The following is a 27,660-nucleotide window of genomic DNA, read 5'->3' as shown; positions in this document are numbered from 1 at the left end:
AGCCGGCGACACCTCCCCGCCTCAGCCGAGGCCCAGGCCCGCGCCTCCCGCCAGGCCCGGCCCGGCCCCGCCGCCGCCGCCCGCACCGCCCCGGGGCACCTCATGGCTCTCGGCGCCGCTCCCTGCAGAAGCAAGAGCCCAGCCCCAAGCCGCGCCAAGCCCCGGCCCGTCCTTCCTGGGCGGGCTCCGCGGGGCCGAAGCGCAGCTCGGCGGCAGCAGCGGCACCCCCCCGCCCGCCCGGCCGGCCGGCCGGCCCGCCCGCCGCCAACCTCTCGCGGGGAGGTCCCGGGACCAGGTGAGCCGCAGCGCGCCTGCGCCGCGCCTCCAGGTCGGCCGCGGCCTCCATCCGGGTACTCGGCGGCCCGGCCGGGCGGGGGGGTTTCATTGTGCGTGCAGCTGCCGCGCTCAGTCGCTCTAAAATGGCCGCCGCCGCCCCGTCTCCTGCCGCCGCGGGGGCTCCCGCGGCACCCGCCGCGCCGGCGGCGGTGGCGCTGCCCCCCACCGAGAGCAAGAAGATCACCGACCTGCGGGTCATCGACCTCAAGTCGGAACTGAAGCGGCGCAACCTGGACATCACCGGGGTGAAGACCGTGCTCATCTCCCGGCTCAAGCAGGTGAGGGGCCGGCACAAGGCCGCGGGGGCCGGCTCGGACCTGCCCGACCCGGCCCGACCCGACCCGTCGAGGGGCCCGGTCCGCCGCCGCTGGCCGCCCGGCTCCGGGGGGCGGGGCCCTCGCGGCCCCGCCGGCTGCCCCCGGTGTGGGGGGCGGGACCGGGACCGGGACCTCTCCCCGCGCCGCCGCTGGTGTCGGCGGAGGGGCGAGGGTCTGCCGTGACCGGGCAGAGCCGGCGGCGGCGCGTGGCCCCGGCAGGGCGGCACGCCCCTCTCGGGCACCGGGCTGTGGGGCGGCGGCCGGGCCGGGCCGGGCTCGGTGTCCCAGCTGGCGGAGCCCGGGGCGGGCTCGGTGTCCCAGCTGGCGGAGCCCCGGCCGGCCGGCGGAGCTCGCCCTGCGGCCTTGCGGCCCTCCTGCCGCCCCGGGCGCTGGAGCTGGAGCTGGTCGGGCGGCCGCCGGGGTGAGCCCCGGGGCCGGTTGTCGCTGTAGGGTTGCTGTGCTTCCCTGCCTCCGGTTTCTGTGCTGCCCTTAATGTCATCCTGGACGTCGTAGTGGCCTGCTAGTGTTATGTTTCCAGTGAGAAATGTGCTGATCCTTGACAAGCTGTACTTTAAAAACGTCATTTTAACAGCTTAAAGTCTTGCCATTGTCATTAGCATTATTCCCCCCCTCTCCTTCAGCTGTAAGCGAAAGGTTTAACCCAAAGTGTTTTATAAAATATTTTTGAGATGGACAAAAACGATTGTTTGGCTCGCTGACTTCTACTGATGTCAAATTGTCTAGCTTCCCACTGAAATCTGCTAAAAATTTTATTTTTTTGTCTCATTTAGGCTATTGAAGAGGAAGGAGGCGATCCAGATAATATTGAAATAACTGTTTCAGCTGACACACCCACCAAGAAACCAACTAAAAGCAAAGGTTAAGATCTGTTCATATACATTACTTTCTTAAGCAGTTTTTGTTGCATGTATCACCTTAAAGAAGGAGCATGGAACTGTGGCCTGTAGTTAGGATACAGTTGTGACTTTACTGTTTACGACTCCTGTCACGTAAGACATCTTTTGCCTTACTCATCTGTTTTCAGTCAATGTATATAGGCAATGTATAGGGATGCTGGATATATATATGGAAAATGGGTGGGTTAAGACATGTGTTATGAAGTAGTGGCTGTACTGCCTGCAGATCCTGGAGACTTGTGCTGCATGTGCTGAGACTGTGTTAGATGATCTGTGAGATTTTTGGAATATGCTGTGTTAACAGAGATCCTGAACATGGAGTGTTACAGGTGGAAAGTAGGTATAGGAGCTGCTGTGTGGCTCTGGTGCCAGGGATGGGTATCTCTGTATTGTCCAAGAGTATCTGTGCAACAGCAAGGGGAGAACTAAGAGGTTCTTTAGCCATGAGAAGGTGCTGGATTTAGGCTAGTGATGAGTGTATGGTGATCATAGAATGGTTTGGGTTGGAAGGGACCTTAAAGATCATCTAGTTCCAACCCCCTGCCATGGGCAGGGACACCTTCCACTAGACCAGGTTGCTCAAAGCCCCATCCAAATTGGCCTTGAACACTTCCAGGGATGGGGCATCTGCAACCTCTCTGGGCAACCTGTTCCCGTGTCTCACCACCCTCGCAGTAATACTATGTGGTAGGGGGTCAATGCCTGAAGAGGGCTGTATTGTGTGGGTTTACTAGCATACTTTTTAGTGAAGACAGGACTTATAAATATGGATTTCCTGAATGGGCTCTGAAGGCTTACTGTGAAATGCCTAATTAAGAGATTTTAGTTTTTCTGTTGTGAAAAATAATTATTTAGATTCTATACCAATCTGTTTGGCAGTGATTGTGCTGGCTCTGTTTTCTTTTGCGTAAGTATTTAAATCTTGTTTTGTAAGTTTGGGTTCTGGGAGATTTTTGTTTGGATTTTTGTTTTCTGTTGTTCTGGGAGCATCCATAATCAAGTTATACTGGGAAAGGAAATGTCTGTTTTATGCCTAGCATTCTTCACTGAACACACATGCTAAGAATGTTCATATATGTGCTATAGATACCTGTTTTGGAAATGCTCAATCTTATACCACTGTCGCTTGTCTTAGGCTGAGGTTTGTGGCGGAAGTGATTATTCATGCTTTTGTCTGGTGCTGCAAATGGGGAATTTAATAATAAAATCTATCTGCTTAGAAAGTTTGAATAACTTATCTGCGCTTTTGACAGTAGAAAAGTGAAAGGAAATAAACTGTTTCACAATGTGGTTTCATTTTCTTCCGTGATATTACTTTATTCCCTACTCTGAAAAGGTAACTGACGCTTAAGAAAACTACATGGAAGCTAAATAAGGAAACACTTCCATGATTTTTCATGTAGAGATCTAAATGGCTACTTGTTTTCTGCAAGGAACACTTCTTATCTGCTGCTTTTCATCCTCCTGTTCTCCAAACTAATGTCATGATGTGCATAATGTTCTTGAACCAGCTTCTTGTTTAGTTATACTGTTTTGCTTCTGCAAAAGTACTTTGCCTGCTAGTGATGCTGCTGCCTGAGGGAGGGCTTCAGTAGCTGTTCCCTGCCACCTCTTCTGTGGAATTGAATCATAAGGCATACATATGACATGTACTGTCTTGGTAAATCTCAAAGTAAAATACAATCTTCATGAAGTTGTTATCTGCTCACTTTGCAAGCGCAAGAGTTTTTCCTCATTACTTTTTGGATTACAAAAGTCCTATGAGCAAATTTTGTGCCAAAAGCATGAGAGGTTCATGCTGTATTAATCTTAAATTGTGGAACAAGAAAAACTCACTAATTTGTCTAGGGAAAATCTTTTTTGATCTTACTGGTTTACTTCTAACTGTAAGAAAGAATATATTCTTTGTTTTAACTATTCCTTGTCTGTGTTAACTGCTGATTCTGATGTCATCTCCCTCTCTGGTGCTTTCTGCTGAAATATGTTACTAGTAACCAGAAAGTGTCCCTCAAAAGTTGGAAATCTAGGGCTTCAAAAATCCTTTCCCTTATGTGTTATTGGTAACTTTCAAAGGCATGGGAGAGATGTGTGCCCATCAACTGAATTCAGTAGGACTAAATTTTCATTTAAAATTACCTATCTTGATCCTCCTTGTGCTTGTACATGCTCTTCACTATGAGTAGTGTTGCCTCCTTTACTGATTTTGCCAACAGATTGCCCTAGGCCTTTTGCTAATGCTTGCTTTCCCCCCGCCCCACAGCTTCAGACTAATACTAATGAGTCTTTAATTATTTTACTGCTGTCCAGTGGTAAAATTAACGGCACTAGTCCTATGGTATTTTTTTCCCCATGCTATTCTTGCTGTACAAAGGAGGGTAGGAATATTAGATATTCGTTTACAAAGAAAATACAGCCTTAGAAAAGGCCAGGGAGTGGGAGTAATGGATAAACCTCCTCACAGCAGCCACAGAGGTGAATGGGAGGGAGGAAGGAGATTTCCCTTCCGAAAAATCATGAGCAATGTCAGATGGCTACCGTTTCTAGATCTGAGTGTCTTTTGTAGCCAGTTTTATTGCAACTCTCAAGGTCTGTGGAAAAAGTGAGATGTCTAATTCCCTAGCACTGTCTGTTAGAAAACATTGATCTGCAATATTGATGCAGGCTGAATTAGAGGGGGAATAGTGTGTATGTGTGTGGGGGGTGGTGGTGATATATTTGTTTTCCTTCTCGTTGCTTTTTTTGTGTGTATGTTGACAAAAATGGAGAAGAATAGGAATGAGCCTAAGAGTGGGACTTGCTTTCATAAAACAGGATTTTGTGATGGCCTGATAAATTGATTTATCAACCGAGTATGTACTGCAGTTTTTTTGTTGGACTGTGACAAGCTTTTGACAATGATAATACAAAGCCAACTTGCTATGAGATAGGAAGAAAATCTGTAAAACACCATGACTAGAAGAATAAGGTCTTGACTAAACTGTTTGAATGTAGACCTTATTTCTCTCAAAACAAACAGCAGCTCGCCGGTGTCCCTTACCAAGTTCTGCAGGATAAGCTGTTGTATGAAAAAGGAGTCATATTTAAAATAGGGCATTTACTGACTTGCCCAAAACTGAGATAACATAGAGGGAGCCATGTGGATCTTCATTGGGAAAGTATATAATTGGAGAATTTTGCATCATTGCTTGAAGAATGCTTGCAGACGGATGCTGTAATCCAACAAGAATCCTTGATCAATCCTGTATGCAAAGTTAGTCAAAATCTAACACTTTTTCCAGAAGCTAATTTCATATTCAGGATAAAGAACAACTGCAGAACAGCCAATCAGAACAGTTATGCAGGTGAGATCAGCTGGTTTTGCCAATTAAAGTTTGAAAGCTTGAAGATGGAACAAATACCAAGTGCTCCATCTTTAATTGCTTCAGCTGTGCCTCTCCACCCTCGAATTTAGTATCTATGGACAAATTTCTTTTTGTAAAAAGGTTACAGCTTTTAGAAAAAGCTGTTCTTTTCAAGTCTGAACGTTCTGCTGCTTATTCTGGTATCTAGAGGAAGTTACTGCTAGTATGAAATATTTTTCAAATGTTTCTGATGTGAACGTTCCTTTCAAGTATCTGTAGTAAAGAATATTGTAGCATATTGATACATCATAACTTGGTGATTGAAAGTTACTTTTCTGTCAAGTTTTGGAATTAGTGTGGATGAAGAACAGATTTTAGGCTAATCAGTTTAAACCTCAGAGTATTAATGTGAGCAAAGACGTTTATTTGCTGCTCTTCAGGTTTCTGCGGCCAGTTAGACACCTATTACTTCGTGTCTTAAGTACCCCTCTAGTTTCCGACTGAATTTCCAATTTGACAATACTGTTTCTGAGATCAAATGCTGACAGCTGACAGTGGCTGGCTTATACTATTGCCCAAATAATTTTGACTTCTTTATTAAAACTGTTTAGTTACTTAAACAACAAAATAAAGTTGTACACTGTTGGCCTTCAAAAGGAGAGTGGAGTGGGGGAAATAATCTGTCATGATGTCATCTGTCCTTCAGGAATATTAAAATAACTATTTTAACAAACTGTCAGTTCATTATTTCTTCTTCTGAGTTGTTAACATGTGTTACGATAGTTCTGTGATTTGATTTCTGAAACACTCTGCTGTGTGGCAAGCTTGTCCAGAGGTAGATCAGTTTTCCTGCCCAGTAAATCAATGCTGGAGAAAGATAGGGATTCTCAACTGCACTGAAAATAGGTGTCTTATGGCCATGTTACATACATGACATGATCTGCAGGGCACTAGTATAAATGCCTTGATTTTAATCTTGAGTAACCTGAGTTTTCAATTTTTTCTAAATGATTTTTTTTCAGAATAAATTTTCTAAATGAATCTTCTTCCTGATCTTTGTTGACCTGCTTTTTAAAATTCTTTTATTTTTCAAGGCAAGCAGGTAGCTACTTTGTTGCTGCTTCTCAGTGGCTGGTTCTGTTGATCTGCTTTGCAGTTGCTGAATAAAATAGTAAGGATTGAAAAGTGACTTCTCCAAATGTTCTTGGGGGGGGGGGCGGGCTGTGCCCTTGCACACAGTGTTGTTGCACCGCTAGTTTGGCCTCTTAATGTTACAAGGCATGTCTGTCTTAATTGACTCATAAAGTAGGTTTGATAATTTCTTATTATTTCTAGGTATGTGACCAGTGGTGTTCAATCACTCTATAAATCCCTGCAAACTTTTAAGTATTTCTGTCAAGGTTAAACCAACTGTTGATACCCTACTCTTTCTCAAGTGTTTTACTCAAGATAGAGTACATTATAAAGAATTGAATACATTCCATCTTTTGAGGAAAGATGTATGTAAATTATTTGTAAAGAGAGCATTCCTTTTAAACTAGACTTTCTTCTTGCATGTTAATGAGTAGATGATGTGTAGAAAAGAATTTTTCTCTGGCAGGAGGGAATTATTAAGCTAAAATACCTGAACTCAGTATTGATGATAGAAATTTAAGATATTGTAAGTTGTAATCAACACTTGAAAAATAACGTACAGACTGAACCTTAGCAACACTTTGCATAGGTGGTTCCAATATTGGAAAATTGCTTTCATTGTTTAAGTTATGATATAACATTCCTTATTGAAGTGAGATGTAAATGATGTACAACAAACTGTAGGTAAGGCTTCCATGTGCCCTCAGATAGGAAGAAGTAATCTTGCCAAATACTTCCTATGTAATTTCATTAAGGTGGGGGTGAGTGGTGTCTCTAATGAGCTGCACTAGAAAGAGTTATGAATGTTTAATCATATGATTACAAATGATGGCAAATCTTATGAGCAAGTCAGTGATTCTCTAGAGAGTATTTGACTGTGCGAAGTACATCCTTTCTAAAAACCATAAATGACTAAAAGCAGTATTCTGCAGACACTGTTGAAGACTTAAATATTCTTGTTATCCTATGATACCATTTAAGAATACAGAGATGTAACAGGATCATTTACTTTTGTTAATATTGTGGCAAATGATACTACTTGAATCGCAGCAGACCTCTTAACTAAATAACACTATAAAGAGTTTATTCCATTGTAAAGATATTCTTTCCCCTTCTTCCTTTTTGCCTCCTGTCCCAGGTTTTTGATGAATCTTTGTCATCAGGTATGACAGAACCCTGTTGGGTGTTTCAGCAGGAATAACAGAAGAAATACAAACACTAATTCTTCCAGAATTTTATGATGAGTGTGTCACTCTATTTCTGCATGAGATGCAGATGTCTAGTTTGTTTAAGACTTGTCCAAATACACTCTTCTATAATTCTTATACACTCAGCTTGAATTTCTCATGTAGAGGACCTTGAATAGGTAGAGCAAGCTTATGCTACTGTAAGGCTTGTAAATGAGATGAAAGCTAAACCTGCATAATGTTAAACCAACATTTGAAAGATCTTCTAAATCTTCTGCTTGCTTCTAAGGAGACTATTCATTCTATATGTAAACAGTCTGTTGCAATTTTATGGTGTGTAGCAATTGCTATTGCCAGAAAAGGGACTGAGCATGGCTTATAAAGGAGTGCCATCATTCCAAGGTAAATTAGTACTTGTGGTGTTAGGCACCCAGATTTGTGGTGAGTGCTGCTTACACCACTGACATTTTCAATAGCCACTGCACAGAAAAACCTGTACAGAAAATTTATCATGTGTTGACAACTTGTGTGACTTGAGACTTGCTATGCCTGTTGTCTGCAGAAGGTCCAGCTGTTCTGACTGTGATTGTTAACATACCTTTTAATCCCAGTTATTTTCCTCAAAGTGATACTGGTCTTGAATAAGTTCACAGAAACAGTCAGTTTCTGAAAGGTGTTTGTTGCAATCTGATTAGTTGTGTGAAATTATGAGCCAAGTGTGCCTTGCAGCAGTCCATTGTGAATAAGTATCAGTGTGGAAAAGTTTGGAATTTTTGTGGACGCTGGCTTTTTGACAAGTTACTGCACCAATGTCTGAAAACTATCTGTATCAGAACCTTGAAGTGCCACTTTTGAGCAATGTGACTCTAACCAGATCAAAGTAACCCAAAACACAGAACTGAGAGGGAAAGCAAACTTCCTACCACTTTCTGACTTGAAGCTGAAAAGTGAAGGTCATTGTTGAGGTTTTCTTACACCTTGGAATACATCTGGTACTCCGAGTAAATGGGTCTTACTGCAAAGACAGGTAGATTAAAGAAAGGCTAATGAAAACATATATTCCTGTCTGGCTTAATCTAGCAGCAAACAAAAGATATGGACAACTTCATTACTGAAAGGTATAACTTCCTCTTGATAAGGACATGTCAATAAAATATAGTTTTCTAGTTGGTATTGCAGAACGATGAGACTAACTTGAGGTAGCTTTGTCAATTTTTTTTTTTTCTATTCCCTGTAAAGTCTGAGTTCTAGTTCACCTGCCAGATTTCCTCAGGCAAAATGAGTGAATTTAAATAGCTATATGCTAGGTAGTTGCTAAATGTGTCTAGCATCTGCTGTGTGTGTTTGCCTGTCTCTATATATGCTTGGCTGGATATGGGATGTGGGAAAAGTTGGTCTTTCAGGTTTAACAAACTAAAGAACTGAAATGTGAGAGGGGTAAAACAGAAAACAGTTGAATGTGTGTAGAAATCCTTGCTGTTTCTCACTGCTTTTTATTTATATTGAAGATATCTGTGGCTGTAGATTCTATCACAGAATGCTAAAATAGTAATACAAAATTTGGGTTAGTTTTGCTTTCAGGTATCAGTTGTGATGCATATCAAAAACTGTCCTTTCCAGTGTAAGTGCACTGCTCTTTCTGAGGAAAGCTAGCTTTCTTAAGTATACCGTGCTGCTGGCTTTTTGCACCAAAATCTCACAAATCTATTGCATTACCAATATAAAACAGAAATGTTTTGTTTGTTTTAAATGAAGTAAAATCAGCAGCAAGGTCTCTATGCATTTAGATCTGAATGTTTAGATCTCATGTTTTGCAATTGTAGAAATAATTTCTGCCATGTGTCTTTTCCTGGAGACTAATGTGCGTCTGAACTCAAACCAACAATATGCTGTATATAGGAGTACTGTCAAGAGTTCCAACTTTCAGTGGAATGAGTAAAACCAACTGGAATCTAAGTAAAATCAAAACAGTAGTCTCTCTTCTTGGCCTGTAGTTGAGCAGTTTCCAGATTTGAAATGCAATTTAAGAACTGTGTTTTAAAAACTGTGGAAATTAATTGTTGACCAAAATTGACTATTCCAGGTAGCAGAAATGTCCATACTGTATCAAACTTTGGCTTATGTTTGTCTTTTCTATTCCTTTTGAGTATCTATAGAACTGATTTAGCAATTCATTAGAGGATGCAGGGATGAGGGAAGATGTGATGTCAAAAAATAAAGCATTAAGTGCTCATCATGACTGCCATCTCATTTGCATCTTGAATTGACACTGTTTCAGTAGAAGGTAGTAAAGCTGCTTCCTAACAGAACTGCTTCTGTACCTTGAGCTACTGAAAACCATTGCATAGGCTAATCTTTGATAGAAGGAACCAGAGAGACAGAATGCTCTACAAAGTGTGTGTTTGTGTGGAGATATTTATATCTAGTGTTCTTTGGTCTTGTTTTTGCAGAAGATTAAGGAAATGCAGTGGGTTCCAAAGGGAACTGTGTCTAGTCATCTCCACAGTGGCATCTCTATTAGAGAAAAGGGTGTGTGTGCTGGAAGAACAGAATTCTTCAATGGAACATGCCCTTAGTGCAGTAAAGAATATGTAGAAAACCCCAGTGCTTCACCTGACTCAGTTCTTCTGTTCATTGTTCCCTCTAGTGACGAAAAGCACTGAAAAAGGTGGCTTGGAGAGGCTTGCAATTGCCATACTTGTGGATACTCAAAAACACAGATAGATAAAAGCCTGAGCAATCCAGCCACACTTGGAACTTAGCTCTACTTTCAGCAGGTTGGGTGGACTAGATGACCTTTAGAGGTCCCTAAATTGCTCTGTGATGCTAATTATCCTATTAAGCAAGCCTTTCCAAAGTCTTAAGTCATAATGTCTAGTTGACTCCAGTAATTCTAGAAGCATACAGTTTAATGTTCTCCTGAATTCCATTATCACTCAAAGTAGGATTGGTATTAAAATCACTAACTTGGATGTAACTGCTTGTTTATGCAATAGCATTATTGTTCATGCTCACTCGGTGGACATTTTTTCTCCTCACCTTAAAAATACTCAATTTTGGGAGAGTTATATTATAGTGAACAGTTAGATAAACCAGAGCATATCAAGAATAAAAAACTAAGGCCCAACACATAGTCAGTATTGAAAGAAAGTCTGCTCTACGTAGCAGCTCTAGTCATTAGCATATCCTATCATTTCAGGTAAAAAGCAGGAAGCTGATGAATTAGCTGGTGATGCATCAGTTGAAGATGATTCCTTTGTCAAGGTAATAAAAGTATGTAAATTTTTTCCCAGTTTGTATTTAAGTATAATGTTTGGCTTTATTTACCAAAAAAAGTTCCATTTTCTATGCGCTAATTTATGTGGAAATTCGGAGCATTGTTTTTACTGTGTTCACAGCTGTGATGCCTAAGGGTGTGAAGGTGTGGGGTTTTTTAAATATGCTATGAATTTTTATTATGCATGTGATGTAGTATTTTGCAGAAACAGTGATTCTAGCAGTGAATTTTTCAGAATATAGCTAATACCCTTAGTTATGCCAAATATTTGTTGTTCACACCAAAAGGAAAGTGAATTGGAGACTCAAGATGCAAGTGATCAAGATGGAAATGATGAATTAAAGGACTTCAAAGAATCTGTTGAAGATGAGAACTTGAATTCTAAAGAACTACCATCTGCAGAAAAGAAAAGATACCATGACCTGGAGCCAGCAGAGACAACAGAAGATGCAGAAAAGGATTCTGAAAGTCAGGTACTTTGTTGTATTTTACATGCATTTTTACCAGCAAAATGCACAGGTTTTGTGTGTGTTTGTATTACTAGGAAGTCAGAACTAGTTTTTCAGTTTCTTGCTTGTCTTTAAAAAGATAATTTGGTACTTTTTTCTTTCTGTTCTCCTTGACCTGTGTTTGAATAGTCCTGAAACAAATGTGGCATTGATTGCTAAAATTCTACCAAGTCCACACAGAGTTCCCAAGAGGTCCTTTTCCGTGGTACTAGTAGCAGCAAGTCATGAGAACTGCCCATTGATGTTCACCTTATTGAGTGTGTATCTACGTAACTAAAATGTTTTCTGAGTTAACTGAATCTCTTGACTCTCCAAATGTTTTAAGTGTCTTACAAATAGTTTGCCGAGTAAGTCCCTTTTATGTTCTTATAGGAAAATGAAGGTCAAGACATAGAAGACTACACTTTCCCAACTGTCCATGTAAGTTCCAAATCAGTTCTGTTAAGCAGATCTTCATGTCTATTTAGTTGGAAAAGATCACTTTAGACTGGCTTTTTGTTCCAGCATGCATCTTAGAGTCAGATGGTGTAATACAGTAAAGGTAAACTGTATGGGAAGCTTTCATTCATATTTTTTTTATAATGCAGATAATTGTTATTTCCAAATAAGATGTCCTATTTAAGTGCAAATTCCTGTCTACAATTTGGGAGTATTCATAGACTTGCATAGACTTAGCAAGCATTATGTTTCAAACTCTTTTAAAAACACTTCAGAGGGCTATGCCAAATGCTAACATAGTATATACAGCCTATACAGGAGTTTAAAACTCCTGTTTTAATGTAGACATTTGCCTTTGGAGAGTATTTGGGGGGGGGGTGGTTTGGGGTTGGGTTTTGTTGTTGTTAATACTGACATCTGTAACATCTTTAAGTTCAGAAATTAATTCTGAGTTACACGGAATAGATATCTGAAAAGGGACATCTCATATAGCATGTCTTGCTCAGTGAGGCTGATGATAAATAAGTAAAAACCTATTAAAATCACGGTTTCATATTTAACTACTTAGTGGAGGAAGTCTACCTAGTTTCTGACTTCTGTCCTAAGCTTTTAAAGCTAATAATGGATTGCTTGCATTTCATTGAAAGTAGTAATCAGCAGTGTGACATCCATTCTGAAGGCTTTAGCAAGACATGGGACAGTTTAGAAATGTCCTGTTGAGTTAAGGCGGGTGGGGGCGGGAAAGAAAATAGCTGTGTGTTCCAACCAATTGCGAACTGCAAGCATTACGGATAGATAGATACCAGTGAAGTTTTGTACAAATCTTCAGTGATTTAATAAGGGAGATGCACAGGCTTGATTTCTAGATCATATTTTCTTTGGAAAGAGTTTTCAGTTCACTAACTTGCCTTCATACAATAGAAATTCTGTGGAAAATATGAGCTGTTCTGCTTAAAGTTTTAAAGTAGGAGACATTTAGTCTTGACTTCCTTTTCTTGCAGGATGGTGAAGATGAAGAAAATGAGAAAGGTATGTTTAAAGTTTAGTAGAGTTCAGAGGTCTTTAGTCTGGTAGAGCAGGCAACTTTCTCCTGTTATATTCAATCTCTTTACTAATACTAGTCTTGTCTCCAGTACTAAGTATCAGTTGTCTCCTTATTGAGCTCAGCACCTGGAATCATTGCAGTCAGTGGGTTTACTTCACTCCTAAGAGTTATTTTACTCTTAAGAGTTGATTGCAGTACTTATCAGTTACTGTGGTGGATGTATAATATAGTTGTAATACTATGATTCTTAAAGAAAAAAACATAGTATTGAAGGACTCTGATTTTAATATACGGTAAGTCTTGATGCAGAAGCTTCCAGCTTGCACTGCAGTAACTGATGTTTAATTGAGTGAAACGATACACCCTTACACTGAACTTGAGCACCCAACAAATGTATGGACCATCATATGCTTGACTTACTGTCACTTAGAAATACCAGCTGTATATAGGATGGTAAAACAAGTGTTTGGAAACCTGTGGAGTGGCTACTTTTTTTTAAGCTGTGCTCATTAGTGAAACTATAGAAGGAATGTAATGCATTTAGGCAAACAGACTTCCTGGACAGAAGTCTTAAGGATTCTACGTATTGTGGACTAGAAAGGACATGGAACACCATCACTTTACACAAGATGGAATAAACACATTAGTGAAGTTACAGGATAAAACTACAGACTCCATGTTTACGAGGGACCCCATGGCTGAAGTGTCTCATCTGCGCAAATCCAAGAATATGGCTGGAGATGCCTATGTGGGACTGAGATGGAAAATCTGTCCAGTGGATGAAGACTGAGAACCATTTGTCTACGAACTCTGGATTAAAGCTCACTCCTCCACGTTCTGCAGCAGCCTTGTACAGCTAACTTGACTGCCAAACAACTGCCTAGAAAGGAAAAGCAGAAGACAACACCAGCGTGGAAGACTGGCTGAAATTCTCCAAGACTGTAATTCTTTCGGATTTGGGAAGGTTAGAAGTCCTAGAACCAGGAAGATTCAAAGACAGATTAAATCAAACTGTGAGCGTCCAAAACAACTATTTTCTTCTGGAACGCTAAATCCTAAACTGGAAAATGGATAATTCTTATGAAGAACGGGTATCTCCAGGATGGAACCATATTCTCCCTCCTAATGTTTTGGTATTTGTCTCTAGAAAATGTGTTTTGCCATGAAGAATAAGTGATCCTGGGTAAAGGATTTATATTTGTGTTAATACACCTTGTGTTTTTTTTTCTAACCTTCCATCAGTGCTAATAACTGGCTTTGTATTTTCTAGGTCCTATTCTAGCTTATGCATATGAAATTGTTTAAACTTCTTGTTTTGCCATATTTATTCCTGTTAAATCCTCTTAGATAAAGCAGGTTCTGGTGATGGTACACAAGAAGTATCTAAACCTCTTCCTTCAGAAGAAAGCCTAGCTGAGGCTGATCACACGGCTCACGAAGAGATGGAAGCTAACACCTCTGTGAAAGAAGCTGAGGATGATAACATATCGGTTACAATCCAGGCTGAAGATGCCATCACTCTGGATTTTGATGGTGATGACCTCCTAGAAACAGGTAAAAATGTGAAAATTACAGATTCTGAAGCAAGTAAGCCAAAGGATGGGCAGGATACCATTTCACAGAGCCTGGAGAAGGAAAGCAAGGACTATGAGATGACAGAGAACCATAAAGATGGTAAGAAGGAAGACTGCGTGAAGGGTGATCCCGTCAAGAAGGAAGCCAGAGAAAGTTCAAAGAAAGCAGAATCTGGAGACAAAGAAAAGGATACTTTGAAGAAAGGTCCCTCGTCTACTGGGGCCTCTGGTCAAGCAAAGAGGTTTGTTTTTCTATGTCAGTTCTTTACGATACTGAGTACCAGCATTCAATAAGATCACTCTACATTAAGGGGGTAGCAGCAAGAATCTTATAATTAGTATCCTATGCTTCTGCCTATAGATTTTTTGACCGCCATAAGTTACTTTTTAAAATTCAAGATCTTCGTATAGACACTATGTCCTACTGATTGCATTGTCGAATTGTCAGCATTTATTTATTTTTTTCAAATTGACGATTTTTTTAAATGTCCTTGTGATGATGGTAATGAACAGCTATCAGTTCTAAGAACACAAAATGAAGTCAAGTCCCCGTCCTGAAATCTGGAGAAGATTGCCATATATCCACTGAATAGAGTTGTCAGAAAATCTAGATCTTCAGGCATCTTGGGGAAAAATCAGTGCAAGAATCCATAAGGGAATCATTTGTTCAAATATACAGTCTAGCCCTTTTTTATTTTTATTTTTTGAAATGTTAACTTGTCTATTAGTATTAGTAGTATAAAATGCAACACTTATCAAATTCTGTATTTTCAATTTTCTTCTGATTTTTAATTTGCTTCTCTAGCTCTACTAAGGAATCTAAAGAAAGCAAGACAACATCAAAGGATGATAAAGGTAACTATTACAAATTAGGGTAGTATTGTCTTGAACTAAATGCTTTCCTGTTTGAGAAATTGCTTGCCACGTTCTAAAATGGCTTATATAATTGAACTTGTCCATTTGTAGTAAATTATGCTAGAAGTACAGTAGTTGTTAGCTATATGTATGTGTCTGTATATTTTTTTTTTCTCCTTATGCTAGATTCCTCATAAGATCAAAACTAAAAACTCAATGAAAATCTCCTATTTCATAATATTTTGGGGAGCAAATTCCACTTAACATTTCCCAAGTCTTTGTTTTGATGAGAAGGTGTAATTTTCAGATAAGCCTGCTGTAGCTTACAACGGTTTGGATTGATGTTATACGCAGAACAAGCGAAAAATAACTGCAAGTACTTAAACGTAACGCCAATGATTTTTTTTGTCTTGTTTTTAATTCTAGCTCATTTTTAAATAAAGTGAACTCTCAACCAAGTATAAGAGCTGAGATGCCAGCTAGCAAAATGTCACTTGTGGCTGTTTAGTGCATTAAAGTTGGACCTGTTTGTCTACCTTGGAGTTTCCATCTGTTACCATAAACCGCTGTATTATGCTTACAAATTCAAAGAGCGGAGCTCAAGAGCACATTAATGTCACCAGTTATACTGATGGTTCATTGTTGAACAAATGCATTTGTATAAGCTCATGTGTCTCCCTATTTTGCCTACTAGCTCTCTGCCAAAAACCTTTGTCACAAATCTCTTCCATATCACTAATGGATGAATGGAACTTTACCTGATGAATGAATTTTTGAGAAGAAATTTTTGTGACAGACATAATTCAGTTTTCTGTAGATGCATGTCTTTTCATGGGAGTTATATGCTTACAATGAAATTAAATGAAGATACAACAAATCTGCTTTCATGTAGCATATATAACTGTAACTATCATAAGGCTGTCTTAAAATACATAGCCAAAGCCAGTATAGTGGCTCTTTAATGATATTCTAATTGTATCACAGTTTATTAAGATATCTAGGATTATCAAGATAATCCTGGTTTGACAATAACTGAGGTTTGTTGCCTTTTGCTCTGGGTTCATCTTGATGCGTTGAAGAAGGAAAACTAACCTTTTTCCTCAATGTATTAAATTACCTTTTAAAACTGTATACCACCAGATTTTCCAACTGTTTAGCTGGAGATCCAGTTCTGGTCTTACCTGTATGACTGGCTACGTTTTAACATACTCAAAAGTAGTTCATACATTTAGCAGCAAACAACAACAAGCTGACCTAAATAATATAAGACTAAAAGATACTGGGAATAAGATTACATGAATCTCTGCAGTTCTTAGTTCTATGTTGTTGCAAAAATGGGTAATATATGGGGGGACGGGGAGGTGTTGGTGTTTAAAGCACATAAAGTTCCTCCAGCTTTTCTTTAGTATTTTCCTTAGTATGCGGGAAATCATTTTGGTGGGTTGCATCCAGTTCTACATCCAGCAGTAGTTTTAAAAAGCTGCTCTGGATGGAGGGCAGATACTTCAAGAAGTTGTGGAAATTAACCATGTTATTCTGGAGGCTAGGATTAACTAAGTCTCCCCTATTTACCTTTCTGCCATCTCTTTGTTAATGTGAGTAAAGACGTACTGATGAAGAACAAATGTTGGGTGCTAAAAAAAATTTTCTTGTATGGAAGTTATTGACAAGAACCAGAAGTTGAAGCTAAATGTACATACCCAAATGAGGGGTAAAGCATGCCTTTAACAAAGAATTGTATGGTTCTTCTAGCTCTGTCATCTGGGTATGAGTTAGCCAAGCTGTTGGTTTCAATACATGGCTAAATGAATGAAATCTTATGGCATATATTTTTTTTATATAGAAGTCTTTTCAAGAAAGGTAACCGGATAAACAGTTACTTAAAGGTAACAGGCTAAGTTTCTCTTTTCAGCAAGAGTTTAGTTCAATATTTATGGTACCTTTGTCTCCTTAATTTTTTGGCTGTTTTGTAAAACTTGTTTCAGGAAGTGCAAGCAGTGTTAGTGGTAGCAGTGGAAGTTCGACTAGAAACCTGTGGGTTAGCGGACTGTCTTCCAACACAAAAGCTGCTGACTTGAAAAATCTCTTTGGCAAATATGGAAAGGTATTTCATGGGGTGTGATACCATGTGTGTTGTGTGTGTCTCCTCCCCCTCCTCAATTCAGTTACAGAAATTGAGTAATACTTGATTTAAGTAAAAGTCTGAGATTAAATGTCTGACCAGTGTTATCTAAAAAAAACCCAATACTTTCAGCATGTAAAGTAAGAGTGCGTGCATACAGGAAGAACCGTATGTTAATTTTCTAAGAATTTTTTTTTTCCTGTTGAGGTAAGATAGAGGCAATAGAAAGGTTACAAATATGACTGGTCAGGACTGGCTTGAAAAAGTGTTTTTTTAAATTAAATAATGTTCTCTTGCAGCAACTGTATTTAACCATGAGTGTAAGATAATGCGCTAACCAGTAAAATTGTAATACAAACAGTCTTCATAGAACATGCTGCTTTGGGAGAGTTGTTTTTAAAATGTGTTCTGAGGGCTTATGAATGGGGAAAAATAGGTAAAAAATAGTGACAGTTAATGTCTGTTCTTTCAGGGACTTTTAATGACTTGGTGATTTTTTTTTTACAGGCTGCTTAAACTAAGTCTGTTTTCCTGGATTTTGAGTTAATTTAACATACAAATTCCATAGAACAATGCAGAATCCATATAAGCTAAGCAGTCTTCTGAAAACAGTTTTTGTTGCAGTTGTTCTCATTTTCTCAGAGGCGTTGCTGATAACTATGTGAATTCATAGTGTTTGTATTAGCCTGTGCAGTTATGAAATTATTGCATCTTGGGAACTAGTTAGAACCTTAGCACTGTGAATATCAAGTATGTGTACTGATTATTGGATATCTGATTTTTCTTATGAATTTAGCAGGTGATTTTATTTAATGCCTTCACAAGTGTTGAAACCTGAGAGTATATTTTGTTAAAACTTCCAATTCTTTGGCTGTTTTTGCTGTAAAGATGCTCGGTACCTGTATTTACTTAGCTTCCCAGTTTTAAATTAATAGGGAAATATTTGATTTTTAAATGACTGTACCATTACAAGCTGCTAGAAAGATAAAAATGTTGCATTAGAGCATGACTATATCAAGAAGACTGGACCTAGTAGTTACAGAAATTTTAGCAAGGAGCAGGAACACAAAGCTTAATGCTTTCTCAAGAAGCAGGTGTCAGAGAGCTGGTTGCTAAAATTGCTTAATTGACACATTGGCTCCCTTATTAAGTTACCACATAATACTGCGTATACCTTCCTGCCATTAATTGGCAGCTGCTGGCTTTTTTGTGGGGGTTCATCTGTCAGAGATGAACTGTCAAATTCAGATCAGTGGTGTTTCTGTGAACGAATTTTGACAGTAACTGTCAAAAGAATCATTTAGATAATGTGACTGGTCAAAACAGGACGTAAGCATTAATATGGCTTGATGTGAAAGTTGGGATAAAGTTCTCAAAGCTGCAACTTCCTGTGGAATTACATGCTTTTTGAAAACTTGGAGTGTCAGTCTTTCTAGTGGGGTGGGGTTTTTGTTGCTGTTGGAGTGGTTTTGTTTGTTTGGGGTTTTATATACTAGGGTAAAAATATTATTGGAATACCATTGCTTCCTTACTAGAAATGTCTCTCTCAAAACCTAAATTTTACCTGTTTATGTAGGTACTTGGTGCAAAGGTGGTCACAAATGCACGAAGCCCAGGAGCAAAATGTTACGGCATAGTAACTATGTCTTCTAGTACAGAAGTGGCTAGGTGTATTGCACACCTACATCGAACAGAGCTGCATGGACAACAAATTTCTGTTGAGAAAGTAGGTTTAATAAAATGAAAATTTTTCCAAAAATAGACCATCTTATGCAAGAATCTGTATTAACCCATTTGCTTTTGGAAAAAAATATAGGTGAAAGGCGATCCCTCCAAAAAGGAGTTGAAGAAGGAAAGTGATGAGAAATCTGGTTCAGGTAGAAGCGTGGGAGATAAAAAGACTGCATCAAGTGATAAAGCCAGCAAGTAAGAAATTTCACATGTCTTCTGAAGTCACGAAAATCCTTTAAGTTGAATTCTCCTCATTGCATTTGTGTGTTTCTTTCCTAACAAGAACTCCATCAACCAAAAAAGAAGAAAAGAAATCTGAGAAATCTGAAAAAAAAGAAAGTAAAGAAGCCAAGAAAACAGAAGGTAAAGATGAGAAGAGTGATAATGGAGCAAGTGGCCCTAATCAAGAATCCACTAAAAAAACTGAAGAAAAGAAAAGAATAAGTATGCAATATAGCCATGTTTCCTCCTGTTGAATCTGTGTGTCTGACTTGTTTTGGGGGCATGTTCTTGCTCTTACTGGAAACCAGACAATTAAACATCTGTTCTTTTTTTAGACTCCAGTAACATATATTACTTTAGAGCTGATGTAAAAGCTTCCATGTTTTATATTACTACTTAATTACAGAGACGTGCTGGTATGCTTCTACCAGTAACAGTTCAATTTAGAGATTTAGAAATATCACTAAGGAAAATCTGTAATAGGCAAACAGGGATGTGTGTGTGTTTTAAACCTTTTTTCTTTTTTTTTCTTTTTCTTTTTTTTTCTCCCCCCTTCACTAGGTGGTAAAAGCCCAGGTCAAGTTGTAGTTTTAGACCAAACAAAAGGAGATCAAGGCCACACTAGGACAGTTAGAAGGGGAAGGTTTGATAAAGTAAGTATCTATAGATTTGATGTAATCCTTACCTGGTTTGATACTACCTTACAGTTGATATTTTCACTGAAGAGTCAATAAACTGTCACAAACTGTTAAGCTTAGATAGAAGCTTTGTATGCTTTGGGATAGCTAAGTAGTTAATTATACTTGAACATAGCATCCAGAAATCTCCCTAAATGAATGAGACTTCTGAAATAACCATTGTAATCTCTATCTATAGCCACAGATATTGAGGAACAAAGAGCGTATTATTCAAGATAAAGTGAAATTCAGGGAATACAGGGGTAGAAAGGATATCTTGCCTTTTGAAAAGATGAAGGAACAGAGATTGCGAGAACACATGGTTCGATTGGAAAGAATACGACGAGCTGTTGAACTCCGAAGGTAGTAATTCAACTTTTTGATAAAGGCTATTTTATACATTAATTGATCAGATACTATATTTAGAAATCTAATCAGAATGCATTCTGTCAAGCCTTTTACTCAGATGTTAAAGTCTGGGACTCTACCTAACAGTATCTTCATGTGAATTGAAAGACTCCAAAATTTTTGTTTGATCTTTTAATAGCCATGTATGTACACACTTAGCTTAGTGTTTGTTATGGGGGGGGTTGTATCTCATAAGTGTTACTGCATGCCAGTTCTCTTTTTGAAAAGATGAGAAGTTGGCTAGGAGATGCGGCCAAAAATAGTGTTTGGGGTTGGTTGGTTGGTTTGTTTTTAAACAGGGAACTGTTGTATAACTAAATGACAAATCAAGCATAATACAATGTTGTCCCTTTAAATAAAAGGTCTAAATGGCTACACTATTCTATTCTACTCTTTTCATATGGCCAAAAGTTTGCAAAGGATAGTTAAATGACTTGGGTTGTTAGCTGGATTTCCCTAAACAAAGGAATTCCCAGCAAGCGTAAAGCTTAAAGGAGAAAATGCCTTTCCTGCTTCTTGTAAGCTATACTATAGGGGGTGGGAAGACGAAAGCAAAATGAAGCTGTTGACAAGTATACCTAACCTATGCAAGTCGGAATGATCATGTTATTCTGTCTTATTTTTGGACAAAAACCAATAAATAAATGTTTTGTTAGCTTGAAGAGGCCAAGAGCTAAAATAGCATTTATTTTTAAGATTCAAATCATATTCTTTGTTGTTATTGTCTGCCAGAGACACCATAGAAATACGAGTACAGCATAAAATACGTCAAAACTGATGATTCTTGATATAACTTTTCCTAGTATCTGTTGTCTGCTTAAATGGCGTAGAGTATGCTAAATCTAGTTTGGCTACTTGGGGCTAAAAGTATAGACTTCTGATACCAGGACTTCTGTCAAGAGCTTACTCTCAATAGTTTGTTTTTAATGTCTATGCCTAAGGTGATGTTAGTTTTGGATGAGAAAATTTTTCAGATGAGTTTCTGCTACCTCTTTTTTTTTTTTTTTTTTTTTTCCCCCCCTTTAGGCGAAGAGAAATTGCTGAGAGGGAGCGTCGTGAGAGAGAACGCATACGAATAATGCATGAACGAGAAGAATGCTTGCAGAGAGAAAGGGAACGATTAGAAATTGAAAGGCAAAAACTAGAGAGGGAAAGAATGGAACGGGAGCGTTTGGAAAGAGAGCGTGTTCGTATTGAACAGGTATGCACATTTATATTTTGGACTGTAGTGCAATATCATTTTGGAGTATAACCCAGTTTGCACTTAAGGTGAATTTTTCTCTTTGCCCACCCAGCCCATAAAAGAACCAACCAAACGTACATTGTGGATTATGTAACAACAACAGTAATCTTTTATCTTGTTTGCTTGACTTATGAGTAATTTGACAGCAAATTGTTGCTACTGGTTTATGCGGTGGCTATATGTGTCTGTCTCTAAAACTGAAGTACAGCAGATCATATTGCCCATACTAGTCTTCCATTATTTTATGAGATTTTTTCCTAGAGAATGTCACTGCAAACTTAGTGAGATGTGTTTCTGGGTAGCAAATACAGTAGCAATACAAGAAATTACCCGAAGATATTTCTAACAGGCAATAGCTTCTCCAGATCTGTTGTCTACTTTTTTTAGACAAGTATTCCTTATACTCTTTAATCTGAGCTGCTATCCAAGGATTAATTACGTCAGATAGCCTTTAATAGAAAACGATCAAGTATTAATTCCGTATACTTGCTAACTCTTCTATAGGTATCTCTAATCAAGAGCTATTTTGTTTGTTGTGTTTATTCACCCTTCCCTTTCGTGGTAGGAACGTCGAAAAGAAGCAGAGCGTATTGCTCGTGAAAGGGAGGAACTTCGTCGACAACAGCAGCAACTTCGTTATGAACAGGAAAAGAGGAATTCTTTGAAACGTCCACGTGATGTAGATCACAGGTAATCTAATTCTCAAACCATTGTTTTACAGCACTTAGTAAAAAGAAACAGCTACCAGCCCTGTGTCAGACTTGAAAATGCATTTGTACCTTAAGTCTTCACAGAAGAACTGGATTTCTGGTATTTGTTTTTGACATCAGTTTATGCCCAGTGTGTGAAACACACCTTATGTGTAGGAGAGAGTTTTGAAATAAGAGAAGCATCCCCTGAATTAATTCTTACTGTATGAAAAGAGCGTAACACAATTCAGTGCATTTGCTGAGAAAAGTTGTTCTTCTGCCTCAATGGTTGAAATTTCAAGCTTCTACTTTGTTAAGAATTCACATTTCTGGTAAATGGATGGTTCAGGAAGTCAATGTGATTGCTTTTAATTTTTACTGAAGCTGATGACATCTGTTATTTGCTGTTTGAGCCACATGAATTGACCTCGCTTTGATCCTTATTTGATTATAAGAATAGGACTGAGACCTTAGCCATAAAATTGAAATATCAGTGGTACAATGGAAGGTAAATGTAAGTTGTCATGGTAGATACAGTAGCAGAACACTAATATTTCTTCACCAGAGGAATAAAGACAGCTTCATTTTTCAAGGGTATGGATGATACACTTGAGTACCTCATATTCTTATCATAGAGACTCTGTACCTGAATGTTTCTAGTAAGCAAGGCTGTGATGTTTCCTACAGTATTCTTTCCTGAGAAAGCTGTTCTGATTTGTGGGTGGTTGTTTTGGGGGTGGGGTTTTTTTGTTGTGGGTTTTTTTTTTTCCCCTAGAGGGCAATTTTTTTTTTTTCCCTAGAAGGCTACTTTAAAGGCAAAATCTTGCTACAGTGATGTTTTTGTTGGGGTTTTGTTTTTTCTTTTAAACTGCCCAACACGGTATACTATTGCTTAGATTTTTATTACATATTTTATTGCTATTTTATTTCTTTAATTTGCACTTCTGTCATGGTTTAACCCCAGCCAGCAACTAAGCACCACGCAGCCGCTCACTCACTCCCCCCCATCCAGTGGGATGGGGGAGAAAATCGGGAAAAAGAAGTAAAACTCCTGGGTTGAGATAAGAACGGTTTAATAGAACAGAAAAGAAGAAACCAATAATGATAATGATAACACTAATAAAATGACAACAGTAGTAATAGAAGGATTGGAATGTACAAATGATGCGCAGGGCAATTGCTCACCACCTGCCGACCGACACCCAGCTAGTCCCTGAGCGGCGATTCCCCGCCCCCACTTCCCAGTTCCTATACTAGATGGGACGCCACATGGTATGGAATACCCTGTTGGCCAGTTTGGGTCAGGTGTCCTGGCTGTGTCCTGTGCTAACTTCTTCTGCCCCTCCAGCTTTCTCGCTGGCTGGGCATGAGAAGCTGAAAAATCCTTGACTATAGTCTAAACATTACTTAGCAACAACTGAAAACATGAGTGTTATCAACATTCTTCTCATAGTGAACTCAAAACATAGCACTGTACCAGCTACTAGGAAGACAGTTAACTCTATCCCAGCTGAAACCAGGACAACTTCAAACAGAGGGGTGTCTTAGGGGTTTTTTTTCTTAAATTATTTTGTTCACTACTATTTAAAGAGTCTACCTTTTTAGTGGCTTTCCAAAGGTTAAATGAGCGTTTTTAAAACAGACAACTGACTCATTTCTCAGTATATTAGGCCTTGATTTGGATACATGTAACTGAGGGTTCATTTGCTTTGCTTAAAGGAGAGATGATCCTTACTGGAATGAGAATAAGAAGATGGCTCTTGATACAGATGCACGTTTTAGTCACGGTTCAGATTACAGTCGCCAGCAGAACAGGTTTAATGATTTTGATCACAGAGAACGAGGGCGATATCCTGAAGGTTCTTCTGTTCCATCATCTTCTTTTGATAGGTAAGTTTAGGTAATAGGGCAGGTATTTGCTTGCTAACACCTCTGTGTATTTCACTCTTAACTGTTCAAAATTTAAAATGGTACTAAAGGCTTTATACAGTTTTGATGCAGAATCGCAATGGTGTCCTAAAATATCTTGTATCTTCAGGACCGGCCATTTATATCATGGAATCTAGTCAGCTTTTCTCTGAGGACTTTAGATTAGCTGCCTGGTGTTCTTTTTTGGGTGAAGTTTCAAAAGAATTTTTGCGATTATTCCTCTTTCACCTAGTCATAAGTGGGTTCCGATGGATTAGATCTGTCCTACTTGGTAACTTGGCTCCTTAAGAAGCAAGGCTAAAAGCAATGGATTTAATGAGAGTTGAGAGCATTACTTGCACGAGTCGTATTTATGAGGATCCATGCAGCTGTGCAGTAAATGCTGGTTCCAGGCCCAACTTCGTGTTTCCATTAAACATCTCCAATAACCAGTTACAAAGTTAAGAGCACATAATTGTAGCTTCTGGACTTCTGCTTTTATGCTGCAATGGATTAGAATTGTATTTTCTAGCCAACTCGAGAAATCTAGCATTCTGTCTGCTTCATATTAGGCAAAAAGGAGGCCCTACAATTGCTTAAATTCAGCTGACCAAAATGAGAACAGATAAATGCATAAAGAAATGTTAAACTGGCTGCAAGAACTTCAGCTCAAAATGACAATTGTAGAAATAAATATAATTTGGGGTGGGAAGGATCTTTGAGTTATATACCACATAGATAGTAATAAACATGTAACATAAAGATGAATACTATTTTTGTATACTCACGCATGTGCTTACATGTGGAGAGAAATGGAAAAATGGGAGACAACCAAATTACTTTTTCCTACTTTATCAACTTAGGCGAGAACGTTTTGTAAATCAAGGTGAAGCAAAAAAGACTCGCCCAACAGCACGAAGGGAAGAGCCAGGGTTTGAGAGATATCCTAAGAACTTCAGTGAGTCCAGAAGAAATGAACCACCACAGCCAAGAAGTGAACTTCGAGATACAGACAGACGAGAAGTGCGAGGAGACAGAGATGAAAGAAGAACAGTGATAATTCATGACAGACCTGAAATACCACATGGTCGACATCCAAGAGAGACTGGTTCAAATCCACCTAGACAAACAAATTGGAAGAGTGAGGGAAGCATAAACACAGACAAACGGGATGGCAGGTAAATCTGCTGGCTAACCAACAAACTAGTGAAGGTACTGATTCTTGCAGAATTTATCCATAGTAGCAATTCCTCAAGAACTGATGTGTAAAGAGAGAACAGACCCCCTCCTAAAGAATGGCAAAGTCATTTTCCAAAAGCATTAGAAAAAAGTTTGTGTGTAGGTTGTCACATATGCTAAACCTCATCTGTAAAGTTGATGCTGACTCCCAGCAGTCTATTCTTAATTGTGTGTAGCAACATACAGTAAGGAGGCTTTTGTGCAAGAATGCGGATGTAAACCAATAACCTGTAAGATTTAATTATTTAGAGAGCTACATAGATCTAAAAGAATATTTCTCAGAAGCTAACTGCAAGTTGCTAGGAACCTGAGAAACAAAAAGGAATCTTCAAAGTCTACATGTGCTATGATTTGATACCAATTCTGTTATACTGAAAGCAAAATTTTGATAAAAGCAATTTTTACAGAGGTGAGAGGCCAGATCGATCAGGAAGAGAAGTGTCTGGACATGTGAGAGGTGCACCTCCTGGTAGCCGTAGCAGTGCTTCTGGGTATGGAAGCAGGGAAGGAGAACGAGGCGTGATGGGAGAAAGAGGTGGAGGACAAGTGAGTCATCTTCTTGTGTTTGTGTGCATGAGAGACTGGAAAATGCAAAATCACACTAGAAAAATGACCATATAGCATCATATAAATCATTAGCAAGCATTCTGGATATTTTCAAGTTAGTTTTCTTTAAGGTTCTTTTTTGTTGAGTTTTTTAATAAGCCTAGAAATTGCAGAAAACATACCCAATGTTTTTTTATGATTAGCATCTTTCAGGTAGATCAGAACAATACCTGAATGAGTTGCTGATTGGACTTTTAAGAATTTGTTGTCATCCTATGTTTTCAGGGTTTTAACCTTACACTGCCTGCTACTTCCAGTGCAGTTTGTCATTGTAATTGTAATCTGCAATGTGCTACTGGAGAAAAACCTGTAAGATTTGTCCTTAAAGTCTACAGACTAAATTGCTCCATGCTACTAGATCCCAAAGCATTTTTAAAAAATAGTCTTTCTCTTTCTGTAGCCATATGGAACATGCTTGTCTGACTATATGAGATCAGGGCATAATTGGGAGTAAAGTACGAGCTCATGGAACTTCACTCCCTGCATACCCACACTGTCATTATTGCAAATTAGTGTCTTTTTGTTATTTAGAGTTATTTTTAACAGGACCCTTATAAACATGGGTTAGCTGCCTGTGGACTGAAATCTTACAAGATGCTTGACTTTTTTATATTATATATATATATAAGCTGTAAGCTTAACTTTCTTGAAAAGCTCATTTCCTGTTGATAACAAAATATGCCTTTCATTCTGAAAATGACTATCACTTTCTTACTAGCACTATAATGAGGACAGACATGTTGTTGAACGCCATAGTCGTGAAACTGGACCAAGAAAAGAATGGCATGGACCTAGTTCTCAAGGAAGTGGGTATCATGACACAAGGAGAATGGGAGATGGCCGTGGAGGAGGTGGCATGATGTCTCCACATACAAGGTACCGAAACTACTCCTTTCTCTCTGTTCCCTACTGACCTCTCAAAGCTTTGGTTGTGCTTAGGCAGTACAGTAGTCTCAGTGCAAGCAGCATTACTTTCTGTGGATGGTTTGCTGCTGCACAAAATACAAACCCATGTTTCCATGCCAGCACATGGCTCCACAATGGTTGTAGTGCTAGTGGCAGTATTGTTGGGCTGCACAGAAGCAAGTGACTTCTTGCAAAGTCTCTCGTGTCTTTTGAGACTTCAGGTTTAACAGTTGAGTGCTATGAGTCGTAGCAATGTTCTTACCTGTACACCAAGAGTTTAGAACCTTATCATAACTTAACACTTTTTTAAAACCTTTGTTTCCAGTAACTCTTCACCAATTAATAGAGTTGTACAGATCACAGGCAATTCCATGCAGAGGGGAAGTGGCTCAGGATTTAAGCCATTTAAAGGTGGACCTCCACGAAGATTCTAAGACCTACAGCTGCTTGGTTTCAAGATAACTTATTGAAATCTCTTGTAAACTTTCTCTGATTAAAAACAGGAAATCTTGTCTGGAAGTCCTGGTTAAATTTTTTTAATTTAACATGATTACTTTCCTCTCAATTTTGGAGGCGTTTTAATAGTTACGTTGTAATTTTGGATAGTTTTTGTGTATCTTTGATAAGCATTTTCCCTGAGGCACTAGAGCTGTGTAAAAACAAATTGGAACCAAAATATTTGTTAATCCTGTATAAAAGAATAGTTTGCAGCTGTGTGCTAGTAGTTTGATTTACCAACATTAGCTCTGTGGTGTCATGCTTTAAAGTTAGCTACTTATCACAACACACACAACTATAACCTCCATTTTGAAGGTTGTCCAGGCTATTATCTCTGCTTTCTAATTTGTAGAGAAATAAGATTTTTCTTTCATTACTGGGTATTATGTAACCTATTTTTGCAGAAGGTACTGTTACATTGAGTGCATTTATGTGTATTCTTGCAAATGTATTCTTTTGAAATAAACCTTCATATTCTGTA

The 27,660-nt window shown here is 38.9% G+C and overlaps 1 protein-coding gene across 3 annotated transcripts; it reads left to right on the top strand.

The window, feature by feature from the left end:
* The first annotated feature begins 288 nt into the window (after positions 1–288).
* Positions 289–27,660, top strand: SLTM (SAFB like transcription modulator). Of its 3 annotated transcripts, none has more exons than XM_075045393.1 (21): positions 289–614; positions 1,445–1,532; positions 10,432–10,505; positions 10,797–10,982; positions 11,391–11,438; positions 12,458–12,485; positions 13,849–14,317; positions 14,881–14,930; positions 16,916–17,034; positions 18,629–18,778; positions 18,869–18,978; positions 19,067–19,146; positions 19,567–19,658; positions 19,882–20,045; positions 21,117–21,291; positions 21,899–22,023; positions 23,742–23,912; positions 24,794–25,108; positions 25,577–25,715; positions 26,494–26,651; positions 27,007–27,660. In XM_075045393.1, the coding sequence occupies exons 1-21, from the start codon at positions 420–422 to the stop codon at positions 27,113–27,115; spliced, it is 3,045 nt and encodes a 1,014-aa protein (XP_074901494.1). In that variant the 5' UTR covers positions 289–419; the 3' UTR covers positions 27,116–27,660. The 3 variants fall into 3 exon arrangements, with proteins under 3 accessions (XP_074901494.1, XP_074901492.1, XP_074901493.1); XM_075045391.1 differs by having other exon boundaries at positions 295–614; positions 19,067–19,227; XM_075045392.1 differs by having other exon boundaries at positions 297–614; positions 10,432–10,496; positions 19,067–19,227.

Source organism: Buteo buteo, chromosome 13 (genome assembly GCF_964188355.1).
Source record: "Buteo buteo chromosome 13, bButBut1.hap1.1, whole genome shotgun sequence".
Lineage (NCBI taxonomy): Eukaryota > Metazoa > Chordata > Aves > Accipitriformes > Accipitridae > Buteo > Buteo buteo.
Note: the sequence above shows the minus strand (reverse complement) of the source record. Positions and strands in the feature narration are given on the sequence as shown.